This window comes from Polyodon spathula, chromosome 17 (genome assembly GCF_017654505.1).
Source record: "Polyodon spathula isolate WHYD16114869_AA chromosome 17, ASM1765450v1, whole genome shotgun sequence".
NCBI lineage: Eukaryota > Metazoa > Chordata > Actinopteri > Acipenseriformes > Polyodontidae > Polyodon > Polyodon spathula.
This window is the reverse complement of record NC_054550.1, coordinates 20,982,550-21,002,514: the sequence shown is the minus strand read 5'-3', so window position 1 is coordinate 21,002,514 and position 19,965 is coordinate 20,982,550. Positions and strand designations below refer to the sequence as shown.

Below are 19,965 nucleotides of genomic sequence, written 5' to 3'. Positions count from 1 at the left end.
TGCATTTTAGTCCACTTGATATGGATTAAATCACTGGTGCACTACAATTGACCCAAGGTGGCCAAGCTAAATGCTACTCCCACTAAAATGGAGGTCCTGCTTCAGGAACCTTCTCCCTATATAAACTACATGAATCTCTACCCTAAAGTTGCAGGTATCCTGGTCTACACGTGGTGATAACCCATTTCTCACCCTGGTTATGCATGTGTGAGGGTTCTCCTCCTTTACCGCCATCTCCATCTCCATCTCCACCTCCACAGAACACACAAACAAGAACAAAGGGCTTGGTTTTCCTGGCCATTTTTTTAAAGGCAGGTGACCAATTGACACCTGGCCACCTGCTGCACATTCCTTTTCAATTAGGTAGGGAGGCAAGTTTACTCTCCCTATTGTGCCATATCTAGCACACACTAGTTTACAAACAGTCATTGTTTTATTTTTAAGCCACCAAACCATTTTTATAATATAGACCACCACCAAATATACATTACTTATAGGGGCAGGCCTCCCGGCCACAAAACATCTTTAAAGTCATTTTATCCTGGCTTACACCTAGATATCATTATTTTTCAGAGATTACATTTAAAATGTTAATAATTTGTGGTGCTACTCACTTATTCCCTGGTAGCATAAACCATTATAGCACTTGCCATGTATAGCATGAGAATATTAAATTCTGGCAGTCTGTGTGATTTTCAGAAGCTACTTCTTGATTGGGGACTGTTTTTAATGATATCAGTTGCTGAATAATAACAAATCGATGTATATCTTTTTACGCACACGCCATTGTGTGTATGTATGGTTTGTTAATTACTGTGTTAAGATTATATTAATCATCACCGCGTACATAAAGTTTTCTTATGTTTTACTTTTTAACATAGATATATAGGCTCACGGTTGATTTGGCATAATACTGTACAGAATAGCTAAGTCATTAGCGGTCGTTGTTTGCAAAAAATGTACTTTTTAGTTTCTTTTTTGCCAGCCAGAATGCGTTCAGGAAAACAGTAGCTACTCACATTCCTTCCACGTCGAAAAGTGATCTGTACATTTTTTATAAAACTGAAGTGCGCTTTGGACATTTGGTAATTGTTGTATCTGTAAGGCATGCAGACTGTTCGTCTTGTTCCGAGCAGGGAGCTGCAAGAGGGAAAGTAATGACGTCAAACTTCAAACCCGAAAGTCCTACGCATGCAACAATACGTTCAGAAAAACCACAATAAATAAATACATGCATATATACATACATACATAGCATATCTGTTTTAAATTTGTTTGCCAAAAAAACGAAAGCAAATAACATATATAAATATATTTATGATAATTAGAATGTATTACTTTACTATATAGCCAATATACCGTACATGATCCATACATATCACAATAGTAAAACTACAGTACGAATTCGATATAATTCCCTAAAAAAATAAAAACTATAAAATAGGACCTTCTTTAACTGAAACTGTGTTGCAATAAAACAATGAAAGGTATGGATATCTCTGAAGATGAAGAATGTTGTCTATTCATGCAGATTAACAATGTTACAGATAACTCTTGTTTGAAACCAAGGGAAACTATAAAGATAGTTAAGGAAATAATAATAATAATAATAATAATAATAATAATAATAATAATAATAATAATAATAATAATAATAATAATAATAATAATAAAACAGCACGTCTGAATTGATGAGTGGAAAAAATATAGTGTCAGTACCCTTTTTCGTTTTTATGAACTTCGCGTGAATTCACAACCCCCCCTAGCGGACAATCTGCCATTCAGCAACCAAAGAACAATTTTATCCGGAGAAAGCAATACAGTACTGAACGTAACCTGAGAACCCCTATCCAGTAAACGTGTTGGACATTATCAAACACATTATTATTATTATTATTATTATTATTATTATTATTATTATTATTATTATTATACGATTATTAAAATGACTTTTTTGAGCATCAAAATCCTTTTAGGAAAAAATTTTTAAAAAGTTTTAATTATATATATATAAACTTACATGAAATGTACAACGTGTATATATATAATATAATATATATTATATATATATATATATATTGATTATATATATATATATTATATATATATATATAATTTTATTAGTGTAAAATCAGTTAAATTTCACTTTCAGGTCGGTGGACTACTGTTAAAATAAAGGGTTAATAAAATGTCCTTCCAGGAACCACCCACTTGGTGGGTATTTTGGTCTTAAACAGGAAGAAACCCGTAAGGCATTCGAGACCTTACACAGATTACAATGTTCTTTTTTTTTTTTTTTTGTGGCTCGAGTGCATGTCTTTGGAAGACTGATTTTTTTTTTTTTTTTTTTTTTTTTTTTTGTGAGGTAACTGAATTAACACGACCCCTTTTTCCGGCCAAGCCGTTTTTGATTGGAGCAGACTCGTTCTTAGGAATGTTAGATTGCATTTAAAGGAGGGCAGTTTTGCAGTCCTTATAGTTAGTTTTGAGCATCAGTCTTTAAGCTCTCCAACAAGAGGAACTGCTTTCAGTCTGAAAGGCTTCAGTGAAGAACTTGTTTCATTTTTTAAAAAATTTGTATTCATTTTTTTTTAGAAAGTCAACTATTATAGAACTTTCAGGACTTGGTCAGTGCCCTCAGGATTTTGCACGTTTTTTTTTTTTCAAGTGGATCTATCTATCTATATCTATATCTATATCTATCTCTATATATATATATATATATATATAGATATATAGATATATATTTATATATCTATATATTTGAATTTCCCCTGGTGTGTGAATATCTCTTCTCTATACAGGTAGGTGTTTTTGCTTCTTGGGATTACTTCACAGATTATGCTGTGATGCATGACTGGCCAAATTATTCAGTGCAATGCAGAGCGGCGGCAAAGCTGTAATTTAGTCCTGTATAACTCAGGTCGTTACAGTGTATGGGGATACTACATTTAAAACGCGTTGTTCCCTTTTCAGTGCCTAACCAGCAGAGTAATACAATTGTTAGGTCATTACCAGACAAAATATATATAATATATATATATATAATATAATATATATAATATATCTATTATATATCGTATATATCCTATATTATATATATATATTATATATATTAAGCATATCCAGATATATAACCAAAAAACAATGTAAAGATACATAACAAAGATTTTTTTTTTTCTCAGAGAATTACAATGACGTTATCTGAGGGGCTGTTTTTGCTGCTAATGCTGGGCATCTGTGAAGCAAGTCGAGCTGCAGGTGAGATAATACATAGTATTTAAACAAGCAGCATGTTGACTCAACTGTGAGCACCCGCCGCTTACCAACAGCGACTACATTCTTTTGCCGCTGTGTATGTACCAAGCTACCTAGAAAAACAAATGACATTTCTGAATGAACCAGTGCTAATGGTTTCTTCGACACTTTATATCCACACTTTCGTTGTATTCTCCTCTTTAATATCGTTCTTCTTTTTTTTAATACTATGCCGTCTATCCCTTTTTAGAAACTGGAGAAGACAATAGTGTATTTGACCTATTCGAAATCAGCCGAGTTGCACGAAAAAACAACGGCGTTGCACTTGTGAAAGGACCAGACCCGTACAGCCCCGCTTACAAGATTCTCAACGCGGACCTGATCCCCTCGGTTCCCGAAACCCCCTTCCGGGACCTGATGGATGCCATTCACGCGGAGAAAGGGTTTCTGTTTCTTGCTAACCTGAAGCAGTCCAAGAGGAGCCGGGGCAGCCTGCTGGCCATTGAGAAGCTCGACGGGTCAGGCCAGGTCTTCGAGATCGTCTCGAACGGCAATGCGGGCACCTTGGATCTGGTTTACACCATCGAGGACAAGCAGCACGTAGTGTCGCTGGAAGATGCGGAGCTAGCGACCGGTAACTGGAAGAATATCACGCTGTTAGTGCAGGAGGACCGGGTACAGCTGTACGTGGGCTGTGATGAGATTGACTCAGTCGAGATGGACGCTTCCATCCACAGAATCCTCACCCAGGAGTTGCTTGACACTGCCCGACTCAGGGTGGGAAAAGGGGCGGTCAAGGACAAGTTTCAGGTAAGGAAAAGCCCAGTGTGTGTTGACTTCAAGTTAAATTAAGGCAAATCATATATCTATTACGTATTCCACACTACAATATCTCAAACTAGTTAGTCGTCTATAAGATGCATTGTTATTTGTGTCATGTGGTATGTTACCGTAAGTGGCAAACAGCGATAGTCTGTTTTGGGACAGGACTGGAATTGTTAGCGCACAGAAGCACGAAAGCTTGAATAACACGATGTTAAACTGGGGGAGTGTTCCTCTTTTGTCCACAGGGGGTGCTACAGAACGTACGCTTTGTGTTTGGAACCACTTTGGAAGCAATTCTGAGAAACAAAGGGTGTTCCAGATGTAAGTTAGAATGAAATTCGTTAATTGTATATTTGATTCACCTTTCGTTTAAAACAAGTACACACTTTAGACACACCTATGTATGTAGAATATAGTCTAAACCTACTCATTCATACCAAGGCATTCATATATATGGTATCATATATATATAATATATATATCATATATATATATATATATATATATATATATATATATATATATTATATATATATATATATATATATTATCTAAGTACCTGGGAGCCTGTCTGAATTTGATGAAAGCGTTGGTGAGTTCACACAGCGCAGTGGTTGTGGTAGTTCAAATGCATTCTAAACAGTCACGTTTTGGCTGCAGATTTCAGTATTGTACCCGTTTGAAGACATTCACGAAAGGGTATATATCGTTTTTTGTTTTAGTTTTTTTTTTACTGCTGATACTATGTACATATTTACTGGTAATTAAATACAACCGGATTCAGGTTTGTTTTTACTGTTGCAATGCAGATACAGCACACGTTTTGATGTTTGTTCTATATTCTTTTGTAGCTGTCACTGACACTATCACTTTGGACAACCCCGTTAATGGATCCAGCCCGGCTATCAGAACAGACTACATCGGGCACAAAACCAAAGGTAAATGTCATGCTTATTGGCATTTGGGCAGATTGGTAGTATTCATAAATATTAGCACCATGTCTATGATTTTAATTAGTGGATATTCTCTATTTTCTATCACAATTTCCGTAACAATTAATTCAAGCTTTTGGTAATTGTTAGCTATGCTCATGAGAAGTGGTGGACATTGCAGCTCATAATACTCACACATGTGTATCTGTGTTAACTGATCTGAAACCCATAAAGTATTCACAGCACAGGTGCTTATTATGTTCTCCCGCCAACAGACATTCAGAATGTGTGCGGCTTCTCCTGTGATGAGCTGGCCAACATGTTCAAGGAGCTGCAGGGTCTCCGAGTCATCGTCACCCAGCTGGTGGATAAAGTGCACAAAGTGGTAAGCACCCAGACTCTCTTTACTGTCAGCACTGCATTAGCAACTGAAACAGAATGCTTGGTCTGCACTGCAGCGTGATTGTCAGTATAAGCTGATACATCACGTGTACGATGTCTCTTGTTGTAAGATGCAGTTTGGAGGAGAGGTCCACAAAGAGAAGCTGGGCTGCTCCAACTGTGCAACATGATATTGATTATAAGAGACACCCTACGTTAATGTGTTAACTTTAACTCGAAAAATAAGATTGTACTTAGGAACTACTATCCATTCCTATGTTCTATTCATATGTCCGAAATGCTAATTTATAATATTCAAAGAATAAAACACACACACACACACACACACACACACACACACACACACACACACACACACACACACACACACACACATTTAAACTGAAAGGACAGGGCACCAGCTTATAGCTGCAATCAGGATTTAAATGTGTTTAAAACCCAATGCCGCTGCTGAAAGCAGTTCTGCATTGAGGAAGATTTGTAGTGGATTAATAGAAGTTCTGTCCATGCATTTTTTTTCCCAGACTGAAGAAAATGAACTCATCCAGAAAACAATTCAAATCCGACCTGGTATCTGCATCCACAATGGCATCTTCCACAACAATAAGGAGGAGTGGACAGTGGACGGCTGCACCGAATGCACCTGCCAGGTATGGTTGAGATAGAGAGTATTTACACTGGCTTCAAAACCCATAATCAGCAACACTATAGTATAGGTTTGTGTCATTGCCTCAGGCACTTTTAGATGCATCTTATGTGTGTATCCCTGCACTCCAAAAATAGTTGATGACAGGATCTCAAATGGAGTTTCAGAATACATTTACTGTTGAATCTTTTAATTGGACTTCAGTGCCATAACATAACAGTGAAAATGCAAATTGGAAATTATAAATGACCCCTTTGTTCTGTTGAGTTAAACATAATCTCGTCCATTTCCCTATATGTTACCTAACTTGGCAGCCAAACAGGGCACTGAAGAATTAGCTCTTTAATTAAGAAGACTTTACAGTGCAGAATAGCAGCTTAAGTTTCCAGAAAGTTAAAGTGTCGTGATATGTTGACAGCGTTTTCCATTGCTGGTGAATTAGCAGATAAGCCTTGTAGGCTGTCACTGGAGTTTCACCTCTAGTCGGTAAAAAAACCAAGCAAGACGTTTGTTTTTTGAGCTTCCCCGTCACAAACTGTCCGGTTTATTCTGCCCCCCTCTCGGCGGGTGTCAGCTGCCATGCCAGGACTCAGCGGGAGCCTCAAGTGCAAGCCAAAGATCATTTCTGTGCTCCAAAACACTGCAATTAGTCTCGATAGAGCCAGTTTTATAAGTTAACAATTCAGCTTTCAGGATTTGTGAAGCATGCCTGTGCAGTGAAGCTAACGGTTCTTCTCTCCCACAGAACTCTGCTACAGTGTGCCGCGAGATCTCCTGCCCCCTCATGCCCTGTGCCAATGCTACAGTTCCAGACGGAGAGTGTTGCCCTCGCTGCGGCACCCGTAAGTATCTCATTAAAAGCACAAACAAAAGAGCAGGCTCGTCACCTTGAGTATGTGCTTCCCGGGCAAAGTGCCATTTGCTTGGGTCTATAGGTTTTGCTGCTCAGCTCTTCTAGCTAGCTGTTAATGGCACATGTCCAGACTATACATCTTCTTCGTAGGATGTGTGTTTTGTATAGCAAGTAGTAGACAGTAGCATTCAAATTCTAAGATTTATAATAGTTTGAAGACACATATCAGGCACATGATCAAACGTAAGCAATATTAATTAATAAAACAAAATCTTTCAGTATTTTTTATGATATTTGTAATTGTAGTAATCTTCAACCATTGTCAGCAAATCAATTTCAGGATTTACTAACTAAATAAACATGGTAGAATTAAGTTATTAAAACCTGAAACATTTGATTAAACTGCAGCCAGTGCTTAGAAAAGGGATTAACATTTACAAATTAGCCTAAGCAAAGATCCCACCCACTGAAAGAAGCCATTGTTCTGGAGCCTGGTTCTTTTTACACCTTTCTGTCTCCTGCCCTATTTGTGTGCAGTAACAGTGACTGGTTAAGGAGGTGAGGAAAGCGTGTGTGCAACTTTGTTGTACAGGCTAAGAGGGCTGTTTTTTTAATCTGGGAAACAAGCAGCAACAGAACAAGCTGGCTGTTTACATATCCGAAAAACTGTTTTTCACCTACCAAGAGCCAGACGGGAAGCAACGGAATTGACCGTCTTCAATTGACTTTATTTTTTGTGGTTATTTGGCACTCCTCCCCTAACCTCCATTCAGGTAAAACAACGAGCCCAATAAAGTCAACGACTAATTTCATTTTTAGGGCTGTATACTCTGTGCCACTCACATTCTCTTCTCTGTTAACACAAACAAATGCTAGAAATTAGACTTGTGTCAATACATTAGAATCACAGTACACAATACGCAGGTCACCATGATATGCATAAAAAGCATATGTAAGGTAAAATGCTCACTAATGATGGACTAAGTGGTTAAAAGACAAGTGGGATCATTCCGTGATCTGCAGGACTGTAATGGTTGTGCATCATGACACACAGCCCTTTTAAAAGTTTGCCAGTGTAAAAGCGTAGGAAAGTGTAATAAAGCATGGTATAGCATAGGTAAGCACTGTGGTTGCTTGTATAAGGGAAGCTGTGATTCCCTAGTTTCTCAACATGGAATTGCTTGTGTTTCACAGCGAGTGACTCTGCAGAGGACGGCTGGTCCCCTTGGTCTGAATGGACTCATTGTTCAGTGACCTGTGGAAGAGGTATCCAGCAGAGGGGCCGCTCCTGTGATCGTATCAGCAGCAGCTGCGAGGGCACCTCCGTGCAGACCCGGGACTGCTACATCCAGGAATGCGACAAGAGATGTGAGTTACCCACCGGCACACACAGAGAGGTGGCAGATCCTACTCCCAGCAGTGCTTTACATGTCATCTTGTCTTCATTCCTTCAGTCAAACAAGATGGACACTGGAGCCACTGGTCCCCTTGGTCGTCCTGCTCAGTTTCCTGCGGCGCTGGAGTCATTACCCGAATCCGCCTGTGCAACTCACCCACCCCTCAGATGGGAGGGAAGGACTGTGTGGGAGAGGGCAGGCAGACTGAGAAGTGTCAGAAATCACCATGTCCAAGTAAGCACAATGAAGAACAGCAAAGAAAAAAATACAGATGAATACATCATTTTGATGTAAAGCAAACAATGTCAGAATTAGCATACAGAAAAGTTTGAAATAAGTCCTATTGGGACACCATTGTATTAGTCACCTGTGGGGTGAGAGGAGCAGACCAGTCAGTAGTCAAGGTATCCATATGGTATGGTGGTACTGTACTGATTACTTACAGGCTCATTGTCATTGTAGAGCCGCTGCCCGCATATATATTGAGAAGTGTATGGTAAACAAAACATGTTTCCAAAAACAAGCAGAATTGAAATAGAAACATGTCTAACTAAGCTTAGTGGTTAACACTGGCTTGTGTGTTTTGCTTTTCTAGTCAATGGTAAATGGGGTCCCTGGTCAGTGTGGGATACTTGCACTGTCACATGCGGAGGAGGGGTTCAGAAGCGCAAGCGTCTTTGCAATAACCCACCTGCTAAGTATGGGGGCAAAGACTGCATTGGGGAGCCCAAAGAGTCCCAGCTTTGCAACAAGAACGACTGCCCTGTCGGTGAGTGTGAACAACAGTCACAGCTATCCAGTCTGCAGATGTCTGAGTCTTCTGATGAAGTTACAGGTTTTTGTTTTTGTTTAGCTTTTTGTTTTTCAGAGGTACAATCGGCTAATGTTGTTAAAATTCAGTTCCTTGGGAGAACCAGGGTTCATCGTTATAGGCATATGCTGTGGAAAACTATAAGAAAAACAGAACCACAGAAGACCCGGCAAACAAAATTTCATTTCTCAGTGCTTTTTAAATCATACATTGTTAGAAACTTATCAAAATCAAAAAACACTTATTTTAGCTTAAACCCAACTCCAGAAAATAATAAAAACAACAAAAGCCATGAAATTAATATGTTACTACATTCTTTCGGAAGAATCTTTGCTCACCAAGACAAAAATAAGGTTGTCCAACAGCCTTTAGGAAAAACAAGAAAAATTTATGTTCCTCCTTCTAGTTTATTCTTTGTGAAGCTGCGTGTTGGCAGCAGAGAGGCTTGTACTCATGCGTCTTTATTCACAGATGGTTGCCTGTCCAACCCTTGCTTCGCTGGGTCCAAGTGCACCAGCTTCACCGATGGCTCTTGGAAGTGCGGGCCCTGCCCAACTGGCTACCAAGGCAACGGAGTTCAGTGCAAAGATATTGATGAGGTAAGAGGTCTGGGTCAGTTTAAGTCAGTTCAACCAGCCTTCAGGGCACCTCATTAATCTTAGAGCTCGAAAACTAAAACTCCCTGCTCTCCTCTCCTCTCAGTGTAAAGAGGTGCCCAACGCCTGCTTCGTGTTTAACGACGTCCACAGATGTGAAAACACAGATCCCGGATACAACTGCCTGCCTTGCCCGCCACGCTATTCTGGGGAGCAGCCCTACGGCCGAGGAGTGGAGGACGCCACAGCTAAAAAGCAGGCAAGTGATACTATAAAACAGAAAATTCAGTATAACAGCAGACCTGCAACTACAATTCTGGTGTATATTACATAAACAGTGTTTCTTTGAATGAATTTGCACACAGTGGTGTTTCTTTTAGTTGAGTGCCTTTTGATGTTTTATTGATTGATGTTGATAAATATATGCACGATGCATGACCGATTTTCAAGTCAATAAGTGGTGATTCTGGGACTGGGAAGGAAGGTAAACTGACCTCCTGGGTCTTGTCTGCAGGTCTGCAAGCCTCGTAACCCCTGCAATGACGGAACCCACGACTGCAATGAGAACGCCCGCTGTATCTACTTGGGGCACTACACAGAACCCATGTTCCGCTGCGAGTGCAAACCTGGCTATGCTGGGAACGGACACATCTGCGGAGAGGATACCGACCTGGACGGCTGGCCCAACGAGGAGCTTGTGTGTGTGGAAAACGCCACCTACCACTGCAAGAAGGTACGCAGAGAAATACTGCACAGTTACATGGAATAATGAGGTCATGTATAGGAGGGCACTATGTTACAATTCATGCATAAAAGCTTAAGAGCCAGGTGGGAAGTATATAGTAACTTTACTATAAGGTAAAACTTATACAGTGCACACCGTTCATAAGAATCATATCCGTCCTGGATGATTTGATTCTTATAAGCAGTTGATTCTTAAAAACTGACAGATATGATTACAATTAGCAAAAGCGTGCCTCCGCGCATCAGCAGTTTAAATACAGTATACAAATCTCAGTGGTGCTCAGTCACTGAGGACAACACATCAGAACAAGTCCTTGTGGGTAAGCAACTTGTTATATGATCACGATTGTTTACTCAAGGCTGCAGAATCCTATTTTAGTACAGTATACTCGTATAGTTTAACTGCCGCATGGTGTTCCTTGTAATGGCCTTTGAATTAAAATGACATTACATTATAGTATTTTATTGTTAGGACTACTACTGCATTTAAGCACCTGTGGCTTGCTTTTTTTCAGTTGCAATGCAAATCTCACAGTTTTTCACTAAACGGTGTAAAGAGGTGCCCGCTATGCATTCCCCCTCCCTCTACATGCATATCACACAGTAACAGTGCTGTACTCAGTATATTCACTTTATTAGAACAAAATTTCACTAACAGAATTCTTACAGAATTCTTACTTGATTCTTACAAGTGGATATTTTAGCATGGTTAGTACAGGAATGATTTTGTCCCAGTGGTTTTGATTATTATATGCGGTTGATTCTTATATCAGTAAGTCTTGTAAACGGAGTGCACTGGAGTAAAAAGTCATGTCACTATTTTATTTTTTGCCAAACTTTTTTCTTGTCTCCTCTAATCTTTCCTCCCAGTGTTTGAAGTTTTGAATTACTGGGTCATGTCTAATGATGCAAAATATAACAGAAAAAGCATCTGCACAGACACATTCCTTCCTGACTTGATAAATATTCTTTTCCCATCCAGTTTCAAATTTTTTTAAAAATATCCTGTTATCTTCATTAAAAAAAAAAAAAAACTGTCTTCCGTTTATCCTCTCCAAATCATATGTTTAGATAACTTAAAAGGGACTGTTTGCAGATGATTGGGGTTGAAAAGCTGACTCAGGACTAAATAACAGTGTTTAATTTGCAGGACAACTGCCCAAACCTTCCCAACTCCGGTCAAGAAGATTACGATAAGGACGGAACCGGCGATGCCTGCGATAACGACGACGATAATGACAACGTCCCAGATGACAGGGTAAGACTTGAAAGGCAATTCTGTGTCAGAATGTTGAACGATTCACTTAACCTCTCTCATCTATTGAGAAACACAGCCCCAGGCTGCAGGCTCTCAGCCTCTGCAATAGCACAGAAGCCTTCAGTGGTAGCATATAGATAACAACCCAATGGAACCCAAACCAGATGGCTGTGTTATGAGAGCAAGGCCAGGTTCCCTGGTTCACACTGTATGCTTTATATCCAGCATCCGTGTAAAGAGGTTTGCCGGGACAGAAAAAAAGCACAAGCAAACACTAGCTTCCTCAGATTGATGCCTTGCATTCCAACACTGAAGTACTACACTCACTGCTATTCATAGCCACTAAAATCCAATGAGAACTACATGGGGGAAACACTCAAAATAGCATAATTATTAGCAGAGACTGCACATAAAGATTTAGTTCATTAGTTCTCATTTTCCATTTCAGCTGTTGCGTTTCGGTTCATATGTAAAACCTGCCTTTTTGTTTGTTTTCAGGACAACTGCCAGTTCGTCTACAACCCACGTCAGTATGACTATGACCGTGACGATGTTGGTGATCGCTGTGATAACTGCCCATACAACCACAACCCTGACCAGGCCGACACCGACAGCAACGGGGAGGGAGATGCATGCGCCGTGGACATCGACGGAGACGGTAAGGGTTTGACTGGATCAGTTAACATCAGAGGACAGAGATTAGCCTTAAACTGTACTGTAAGAATGGTCTGTCTGAATTAAAAATATTAGAAATTAGTTTAAATAGAATAAAAAACTTGAATACTATTTATATAATCAGCATGGCAGTGAAGTCTAAGTAGTGATGAGATTTAATACCACTGGACTAAACTTAAAAATCTTCCCAGGCTGGGTGTAAGTAGAGTTACAGTCCAGGCACCATTATGATTAGTGTACTATTAGTTTATATAGACATACATCTATGTGTCATTCTGTCTCTGCCACATACCAGATTACATAACACTTTGACAGCATGGAAGATTATCTTGGGGAGAGGGACTCCACCTGTTCTCCATCACTCTTCAAATTAAGTCTTATTGAAATCTCTTACTTCGCAGGTATTCTGAATGAGAAGGATAACTGCCCCTACGTTTACAATGTTGACCAGAGAGATACAGATTTGGACGGGGTGGGAGATCAGTGCGATAACTGCCCACTGGAGCACAACCCTGACCAGGTATGTCCTTCAGCAATACCAATAACAAGAAAAGCACCATACCAGAATTCAAAGCTGTGTTCAATACGTCCTATTATATGGATGGATTAGTGGTCATTGTGTGGTGCCTCCACCTGAAGGAATCAATTGCCTCTAACAGAAGCAGTATGAACCAAAGAATGTCACACAATGTATGTTAGCAAAAGACAAGTCTATTTGAGCAGTTCCTAAGTGTTTCTATCACCTTGTCTAGACATCATGCACATACACCCCACTAATAAGGCTTACAGCCGTGCCTACTTACTAAAACTTGCTGCAAAGATATAATTTAGCTGCTGCTGAGCAAAGATTTAGAAGTGTGTGATTTATCAGAGGTTTTAGAGGGCCTGGGGGGTCTGTACAAGGGAGGAGTGTGGTACAAGAATGCACCAATGATCTCGTTTACAAAATCAAATCACATTCCTTCTTAAGCTCCTAATTATAAACGTACAGGTACAGGTACACTTGTATAGTCATGCATGCCCTGTCCGTAAACTGCTTGCACTGCACACCTGCTGTTGTTTAATCCTGGGACGGAGTACAGACTTGTGCAGCAAAGGTGCTTGCTCAAATGAAAAATGAGTGAAAAAATGTCCTCCACCCTCCGTCGTACGGGAACGAATATCTGTGTAGTCCTGCAAGCTGCAAAGACAAGAGCCGTAGCCCGAGGGGCATTGCAAGGATGGTTGTCTGAAGAGCTTAGCCATGCAGCATTGAGTATTTTTCTGCATTGTTTAATGTGCTGCTCAAACCATCAGACTGAAATATTCTCCTTGTCAGGTGAAAATGATTGATGCTTTCAGAACTGGAAACTGCTCTGGAAGGCATACAAAGTGAATTGAATTTCAATGACCAATACAAACACACGGCATGATAATATGTATTATTTTAGAGTATTATTAATACAGTGATAAAAATAGGTGTTCCCAAATTTGGAACACCCAGGTGGCATTAGCCGCTGTAAACTGACCCCAGTTTCTTATTGCCGTAATAAAGGAAGTATTCAGTGTTTCGCTCTTTTAGCCTGCAGCATGACAGGACTGACTCAGATAATTTTACACTTACCACAAACACAAATTGTGAAAAGATTGTGAGCCTGCTGAACACAATTTTCAATGTTATCATACTGTTAGTTTTAGGGGAGGAAGGGAAATGCAAAGAATGTCTGTCTCTGGATATCTTCTGTGTGCGTAACAATGTTGTAGTCCTACAAAAAAAAAAAAAAGTGCAATCAAAAGCTTCAGTATTGAATCCTTTCATTGAGTTTGACTCTTTTTTAACTTCGAAAGTGGCAAGAAAACATCACTATATTAGTTGTTGAATTCCAGAATCTCACCCTGGCTCACATTTGTTAACTTTTTTGTGTACTGAATATCTTATGATTGTGTGTTTAAAGTCCTGGATGAACCTTCAGTGGGCATAGTGACTTGTGTTTGAGGTAACTGCTTGGTTTTTTGATTGCAGGTGGATTCTGACTCTGACCGAGTTGGAGACAAGTGTGACAGTAACCAGGACATTGATGAAGATGGACACCAGAACAACCTGGACAACTGTCCCTACATCCCCAACGCCAACCAGGCCGACCACGACAAAGACGGGAAAGGTGATGCCTGCGACCACGATGATGACAATGACGGCATCCCAGACGACAAAGACAACTGCAGACTGGCCTTCAACCCTGACCAGCTCGACTCTGATGGTGAGGATTGATGGCTTAATAATCAAGGCGATGGTCAGCTGTTAGCATAGAAGATGAAAAAGCAGCTTTATTGATATATAGTGCTCATGAATGGCACAGGCTACAGTCAGCCATGGTGCTGGTATTGGGATTCCATCTTCTTTCACCACCCTGCCTGCAATTGTCTCAAACAGAGATTTACACTGTGTTGAGATGTTCACTTCATTAACTTGTTTTGGCGGTTGCTGATTTTTAGGAGATGGACGCGGAGATGTCTGCAAAGACGACTTTGACCAAGATAACGTGCCTGATATCTACGACGTCTGCCCAGAGAACTTTGACATCAGTGAGACTGACTTCCGCAAATTCCAGATGGTACCCCTGGACCCCAAAGGAACCTCCCAGATTGATCCCAACTGGGTGGTGCGGCATCAGGGCAAGGAGCTGGTGCAAACCGTCAACTGCGACCCTGGCATTGCTGTTGGTGAGTCTGACTGAGCACTTGCATCACACACAGCGCAGCAGAGATGGTCACTGGGCTTTTAGAACAGTTCCATTGGGGTATTTTTAGAACCTCATACTGAAATGCTCCCAATACAGTACTGCAACGGACTGCCAGTGTGTATTGTTTCATACCATGTTACCATTCAATCAATGGAAATTCCATTGTAGCTTCTTAGACACAGTTTGACACTTCCTGTGACTGACCCAATGGAAGTTGTACTGGATGAAAATATTAATCCTACTTTCCCATTTGCAGGTTTTGATGAATTCAACGCAGTGGATTTCAGCGGCACCTTCTTCATCAACACCGAGCGAGATGACGACTACGCTGGCTTTGTGTTTGGCTACCAGTCCAGCGCTCGCTTCTACGTGGTCATGTGGAAGCAGATCACACAGACCTACTGGTCCGACTCTCCCACAAGAGCTCAGGGATACTCAGGGCTGTCCATTAAGGTGGTCAACTCCACCACAGGTCCAGGGGAGCATCTGCGTAATGCACTGTGGCACACAGGCGACACTTCCGGACAGGTAAGAACAGCACTGCCGTGGTTTATCAGTAGAAGATCTATCACTGTCAAATTCACCTTAGATTCCTTTAGCTGTCCACAATTTACATTCATTCTGATAGAATATTAAAGACCTAAATATTGTGCTGTTACTTGTGGTCCCATATGGCCATGTGTTGTTCTCCGATTAAGTATGCTGCTAATCACCATATCATCTCAGAATAACACATAATAATGAATGATGACTGAACATCACACTTTGTTGTTATACTTTCGATGGCAGCCATGTTCATTTGCGTATGAATCAGCAGTCATCTATACACGTGTCTTTTTCTCATCAGGTGCGCACCTTGTGGCACGACCCTCGCAATGTTGGCTGGAAAGACTTCACAGCCTACAGATGGCACCTTACCCACAGGCCAAAGACTGGGCACATCAGGTGAGTGGCATCGCATGAACGTTGCGTCGCATGAATGAATGTTTAGGGCAATGATGAGATGCTGGATAAATATAAAGTAGCGGAAAGTAAACGTAAGAAAGAGTTTGTTCTACACGAAGAGGTGGACTGAATATTGGTTCTTCATTGCAGAGTCGTGATGTATGAGGGCAAGAGAATAATGGCAGATTCTGGAGCCATCTATGACAAGACCTATGCCGGTGGTCGATTGGGTCTGTTTGTGTTTTCTCAAGAAATGGTTTACTTCTCAGACCTCAAGTATGAATGCAGAGGTAAGGATCATTCTATTTGTTGGTATATCATTTCCCACTGCTGTTTAACATTGAGTATTATTATTTATGTCTATAAAGCTGAATTAATATATGCCATGATTCCTGATTCCCAGTTAAATTGATTATTTATAGCAAATACATAGTATTATCAATAGCTAGACAATGCTTCACTGAGCTTAAGTTTTGCCTGAATAGTTTCATATTTTGGGCATTCAAGTCAACCCCCACTAAACACTGATTATAATTTCATTTTAAAACAGGGTGAATCTCATTCTGACATTGCATAGACAGTGTTGCTTTATGCAATCATGTTATTGCAATGACACTAACTGATTCTCCCTTTTCTTCTCCTCTTGTTTAGATGCATAATCACAGACGAGAGAAACTGTTTGGATATTGCACCTTTCTATATAAATATATATATATTTTTCAAAATGAATCCTGGGGCCATTATTTTTATTACTTTTCCTGCTGCAAAAGACTAGGGTGGATCAGAGCATGTGACCTGCCTCGAGGTGACGTGACGTTGGGAGAAGCCAGCTGACTGTCAGTACAGCGCTCAGTGTTCTCCCTTGATCCAGGGGAGCTGAATCTCTGTCGCTAAACCCTCCAGACCACCCTCCCGCTACGCCTGGAAACGACTTAATTTTCCGCAGTTCCCCTTGCACTTTCTGTTCGTCTGTCTGGATGGTCCCAAGGAAGGATTCAAGTATTTTTTATTATTTTTAAAGACCAACCTCAGATCTGATGTGGACTTAAAAAAAAAAAAAAAAGGACAAAGTTGTATAAGTTGTATGAAGAAAGCAATAAGACCTTTTATTTTAGGGTCAGACACCCTGGGGACTTGACTGTCCGTGAACGATGAATAAAACATGGAGAGACTGTTGCTATTGAAATGTATAGTTGTGGACTTCATATTAACTGATAATTGTGTGCTAGCTTTTATGAGTTTGGTAACGTATCTGTACATGAAATTAAAGAACCCCCCCCCCATCTTGCCTGCCCGCTAACCCCCCCTCTTCAACAAACCCATCTAGGAACAGTTAGGAATAACCTCATCAAAGCCAGTTAGACCAAACATTTCTCATGGCCTTGTTGAAAGAAGCAAGTAACAGAAACTAGACATAGTTGTGGCTCACTCAGTCATAGTGCTGTGATTGACTGCAGATGTACATGTAGCTTAGTGTAGCATGGGAAATATCCTCAAGGATAAGCCAGACTGCTCTGCTGCCCTGCCCCCCCCCCCCCTCCATGTTGAAGGAGTTTATATTAGTCAATGGTTAAGACGATGTGGAACCACAGGGGGCAAAAATAAGAGCATTATCCATTTGAAATTGTTTCGGACACCCATTTTCAATTAAGCCCAATCTGTAAGAGAATTATTTATATTGGAGCAAAGGACACTTTCTTTATAGGGAGGGGGAGTAAGAAATGAGACGACAGACATCTAGGTAAGGGTTATTGCTAGTCTAGATGAGACTCCAGTACATAAGATTGTAAATAAAGTAATTATTTATTAACATTGTTCTGTATTGATGCTTAGAATTCTATTTTTGTCCAGTAGTTGTGTCCTAAATGTTTTGTTTAAAAAGAGGAGCCCCCAGCCCTGAATAGAACTGAAAGGGGGGCATACTGTTTCAGACAGGCAGTGGGGCCTTTAGTAATTCGATGCCTTCATTCTGCTTATTCAGAGAAAAGCAAAGAGTGCCTTTTTCACACATGCCTTTGGCAGTATGTGGAAAGCCTATCATTTCTTTTCTGAAAGAAAAAATGTAAAAAACAAATTTAAAAAAGAAACTGATAAAGGAACTTTGATGTACAAATATTACCTCATTATTATTGTATGACTGAGACAAAGAAGAGAGAGTACCTTTTGGATATAGCAGCAGAACACTTCAATTTACTTAAAAGCTACTGTAGTACAAAATGCTGTACATAGTAAAAAAAAAAAAAAAAAAAATACAAAATATTTTTGCAGATGAAAGAAGATGTATCCACGGTAACAGCGTTGAAAACTTGTTTGTTTTCTAATGTTTAGCTTAGAGTATGCCTTTGCTTTTTAAAAAATAAATAAATTATTGTTGCTACTTGTAACATAATCTCATAATTGTGTAGATATATGCTATTTAAATAATTTATCATGAAACGCTACCTGTAGAGTTAAGCGTTTCTGTCTGTATAAACCGTTTGCACACTGACGTGAGGATGTTTTGCTTATGATTCTCTTTTTTTTTGGTTTCTTTCTATTTTTACCATTAGCGGATGCTTGTTTGTACACATTCCTACCAGTTTTTTTTACAAAAAAAATTTAATAAAACTGAAAAAAAGCTGTTTTACTCAAAAATCTGTAACATACAAAACAATAAACAGAAAAAATGTCAACTCTATTACAGGCCTTTATGTACATTACTAAGCTGCTATGCACTATACTCAGGAATCTGCTCATACTCACTTTCCCATACATTGAATAATGGTTCTATTCAAGACACATCATTGCAATGGCTAATAATTCTTATCCTATTTTACCAAAGGATGTTTCTTAAATCCAACAATCATTCTAGTCATGTTGTTTTTTTCAAAGGACTTTATCTCAACGCAACTTTAGTAATAGCTCCAAAACAAACTCCAAAACATTAATTAACAGCTTTTAGATACAAGGACAAATCATTTTCAGGAAACGTATTCCTTACATTTTAAACTGATTTAGGTGTTTAATAAAAGCACAGGCATATGTATGTCACACTACCCATTTCTAATCATCCTGTACCTCTGGTATAAACATTATTTATCATAAGTTTTTTTAAATAATTAGATTGTGAAAACTGGAAGAAAACTGGAGAAAACCCATGCAGTCACGGGGAGAACCTGAAACTCCACACAGACAGACCCCTTGGCTGGAATCGAACGCAGGACCCTGCCTCTGTGAGGCAACAGTGCTAACCACCACCCGACCGTGTCGCCCCATTATTCTGTGAGCAGCTGATAAAAAACATAAAATGAAAGCATGAAACAGGTGTGTGCTTCATTAGAGCACACATACAGAAAACTTCACAATGTGATGTTATCTCAAGAGCATCAAGAGAGTTCTGCATACCTTAGCAAGTCATTAATCACGCTGGTCTAGTGAAAAAACACCAGCATTAGGGGTTACATGAAGAGAGGAGATCGTGGGACCCTTTTTTTTTTTTTTACAGCATCAGTGTGAAAACTGTATAACTAAAGCTTAAACCTCATAACAAATACAATCTGTTTTTCCAGACTCCAGGTTCAAACACAAGTAGTTTATCTGTAGTTTCTAACCAATTCAATAGTTTTTACTTATCATGCACTCCCATTCATTAAGTATCCTGCGTCTTGCACATGCAGTTTTGAAAGACTTCTTTTAAAAATGGGGCCTGGGACCACAGATGGTTACAGAAAGCACAGTTTTACATGCCTTACTTTCAGGTAACCATGCACTTCCTAGGTTAATTGACCTTGAGAGTGAAATTGTCCCCACTTTCAACACCATTTTTTCAATAAGCAACAACACACCGAGACATTTCTTTCACCTAGTATGGTAGCGGTATAGTATTTTAAAAGGAAATACATATTTTTCATAGTTTATACAACG

At 39.7% G+C, this 19,965-nt stretch overlaps 1 protein-coding gene across 1 annotated transcript; it reads left to right on the top strand.

Moving 5' to 3' along the window:
* The first annotated feature begins 2,694 nt into the window (after positions 1-2,694).
* LOC121329482 (thrombospondin-1-like) lies at positions 2,695-18,582 on the top strand. The gene is made up of 23 exons (XM_041275047.1): positions 2,695-2,804; positions 3,186-3,261; positions 3,509-4,068; positions 4,329-4,404; positions 4,935-5,021; positions 5,291-5,400; positions 5,942-6,067; positions 6,809-6,905; positions 8,111-8,284; positions 8,371-8,547; positions 8,909-9,082; positions 9,596-9,723; positions 9,827-9,979; positions 10,235-10,453; positions 11,615-11,722; positions 12,221-12,380; positions 12,799-12,917; positions 14,400-14,634; positions 14,870-15,097; positions 15,374-15,645; positions 15,965-16,062; positions 16,213-16,352; positions 16,714-18,582. The coding sequence occupies exons 2-23, from the start codon at positions 3,195-3,197 to the stop codon at positions 16,719-16,721; spliced, it is 3,516 nt and encodes a 1,171-aa protein (XP_041130981.1). The 5' UTR covers positions 2,695-2,804; positions 3,186-3,194; the 3' UTR covers positions 16,722-18,582.
* The last annotated feature ends 1,383 nt before the right edge of the window (positions 18,583-19,965 follow it).

Bases quoted from the DNA above. Each gene is read 5' to 3' on its own strand.
- LOC121329482 (XM_041275047.1), top strand. From the start codon at position 3,195: ATGACGTTATCTGAGGGGCTGTTTTTGCTGCTAATGCTGGGCATCTGT. The intron at 6,068-6,808 runs GTATGGTTGAGA...TCTCTCCCACAG, and splicing joins GCACCGAATGCACCTGCCAG to AACTCTGCTACAGTGTGCCG. The intron at 15,646-15,964 runs GTAAGAACAGCA...TTTTCTCATCAG, and splicing joins CAGGCGACACTTCCGGACAG to GTGCGCACCTTGTGGCACGA.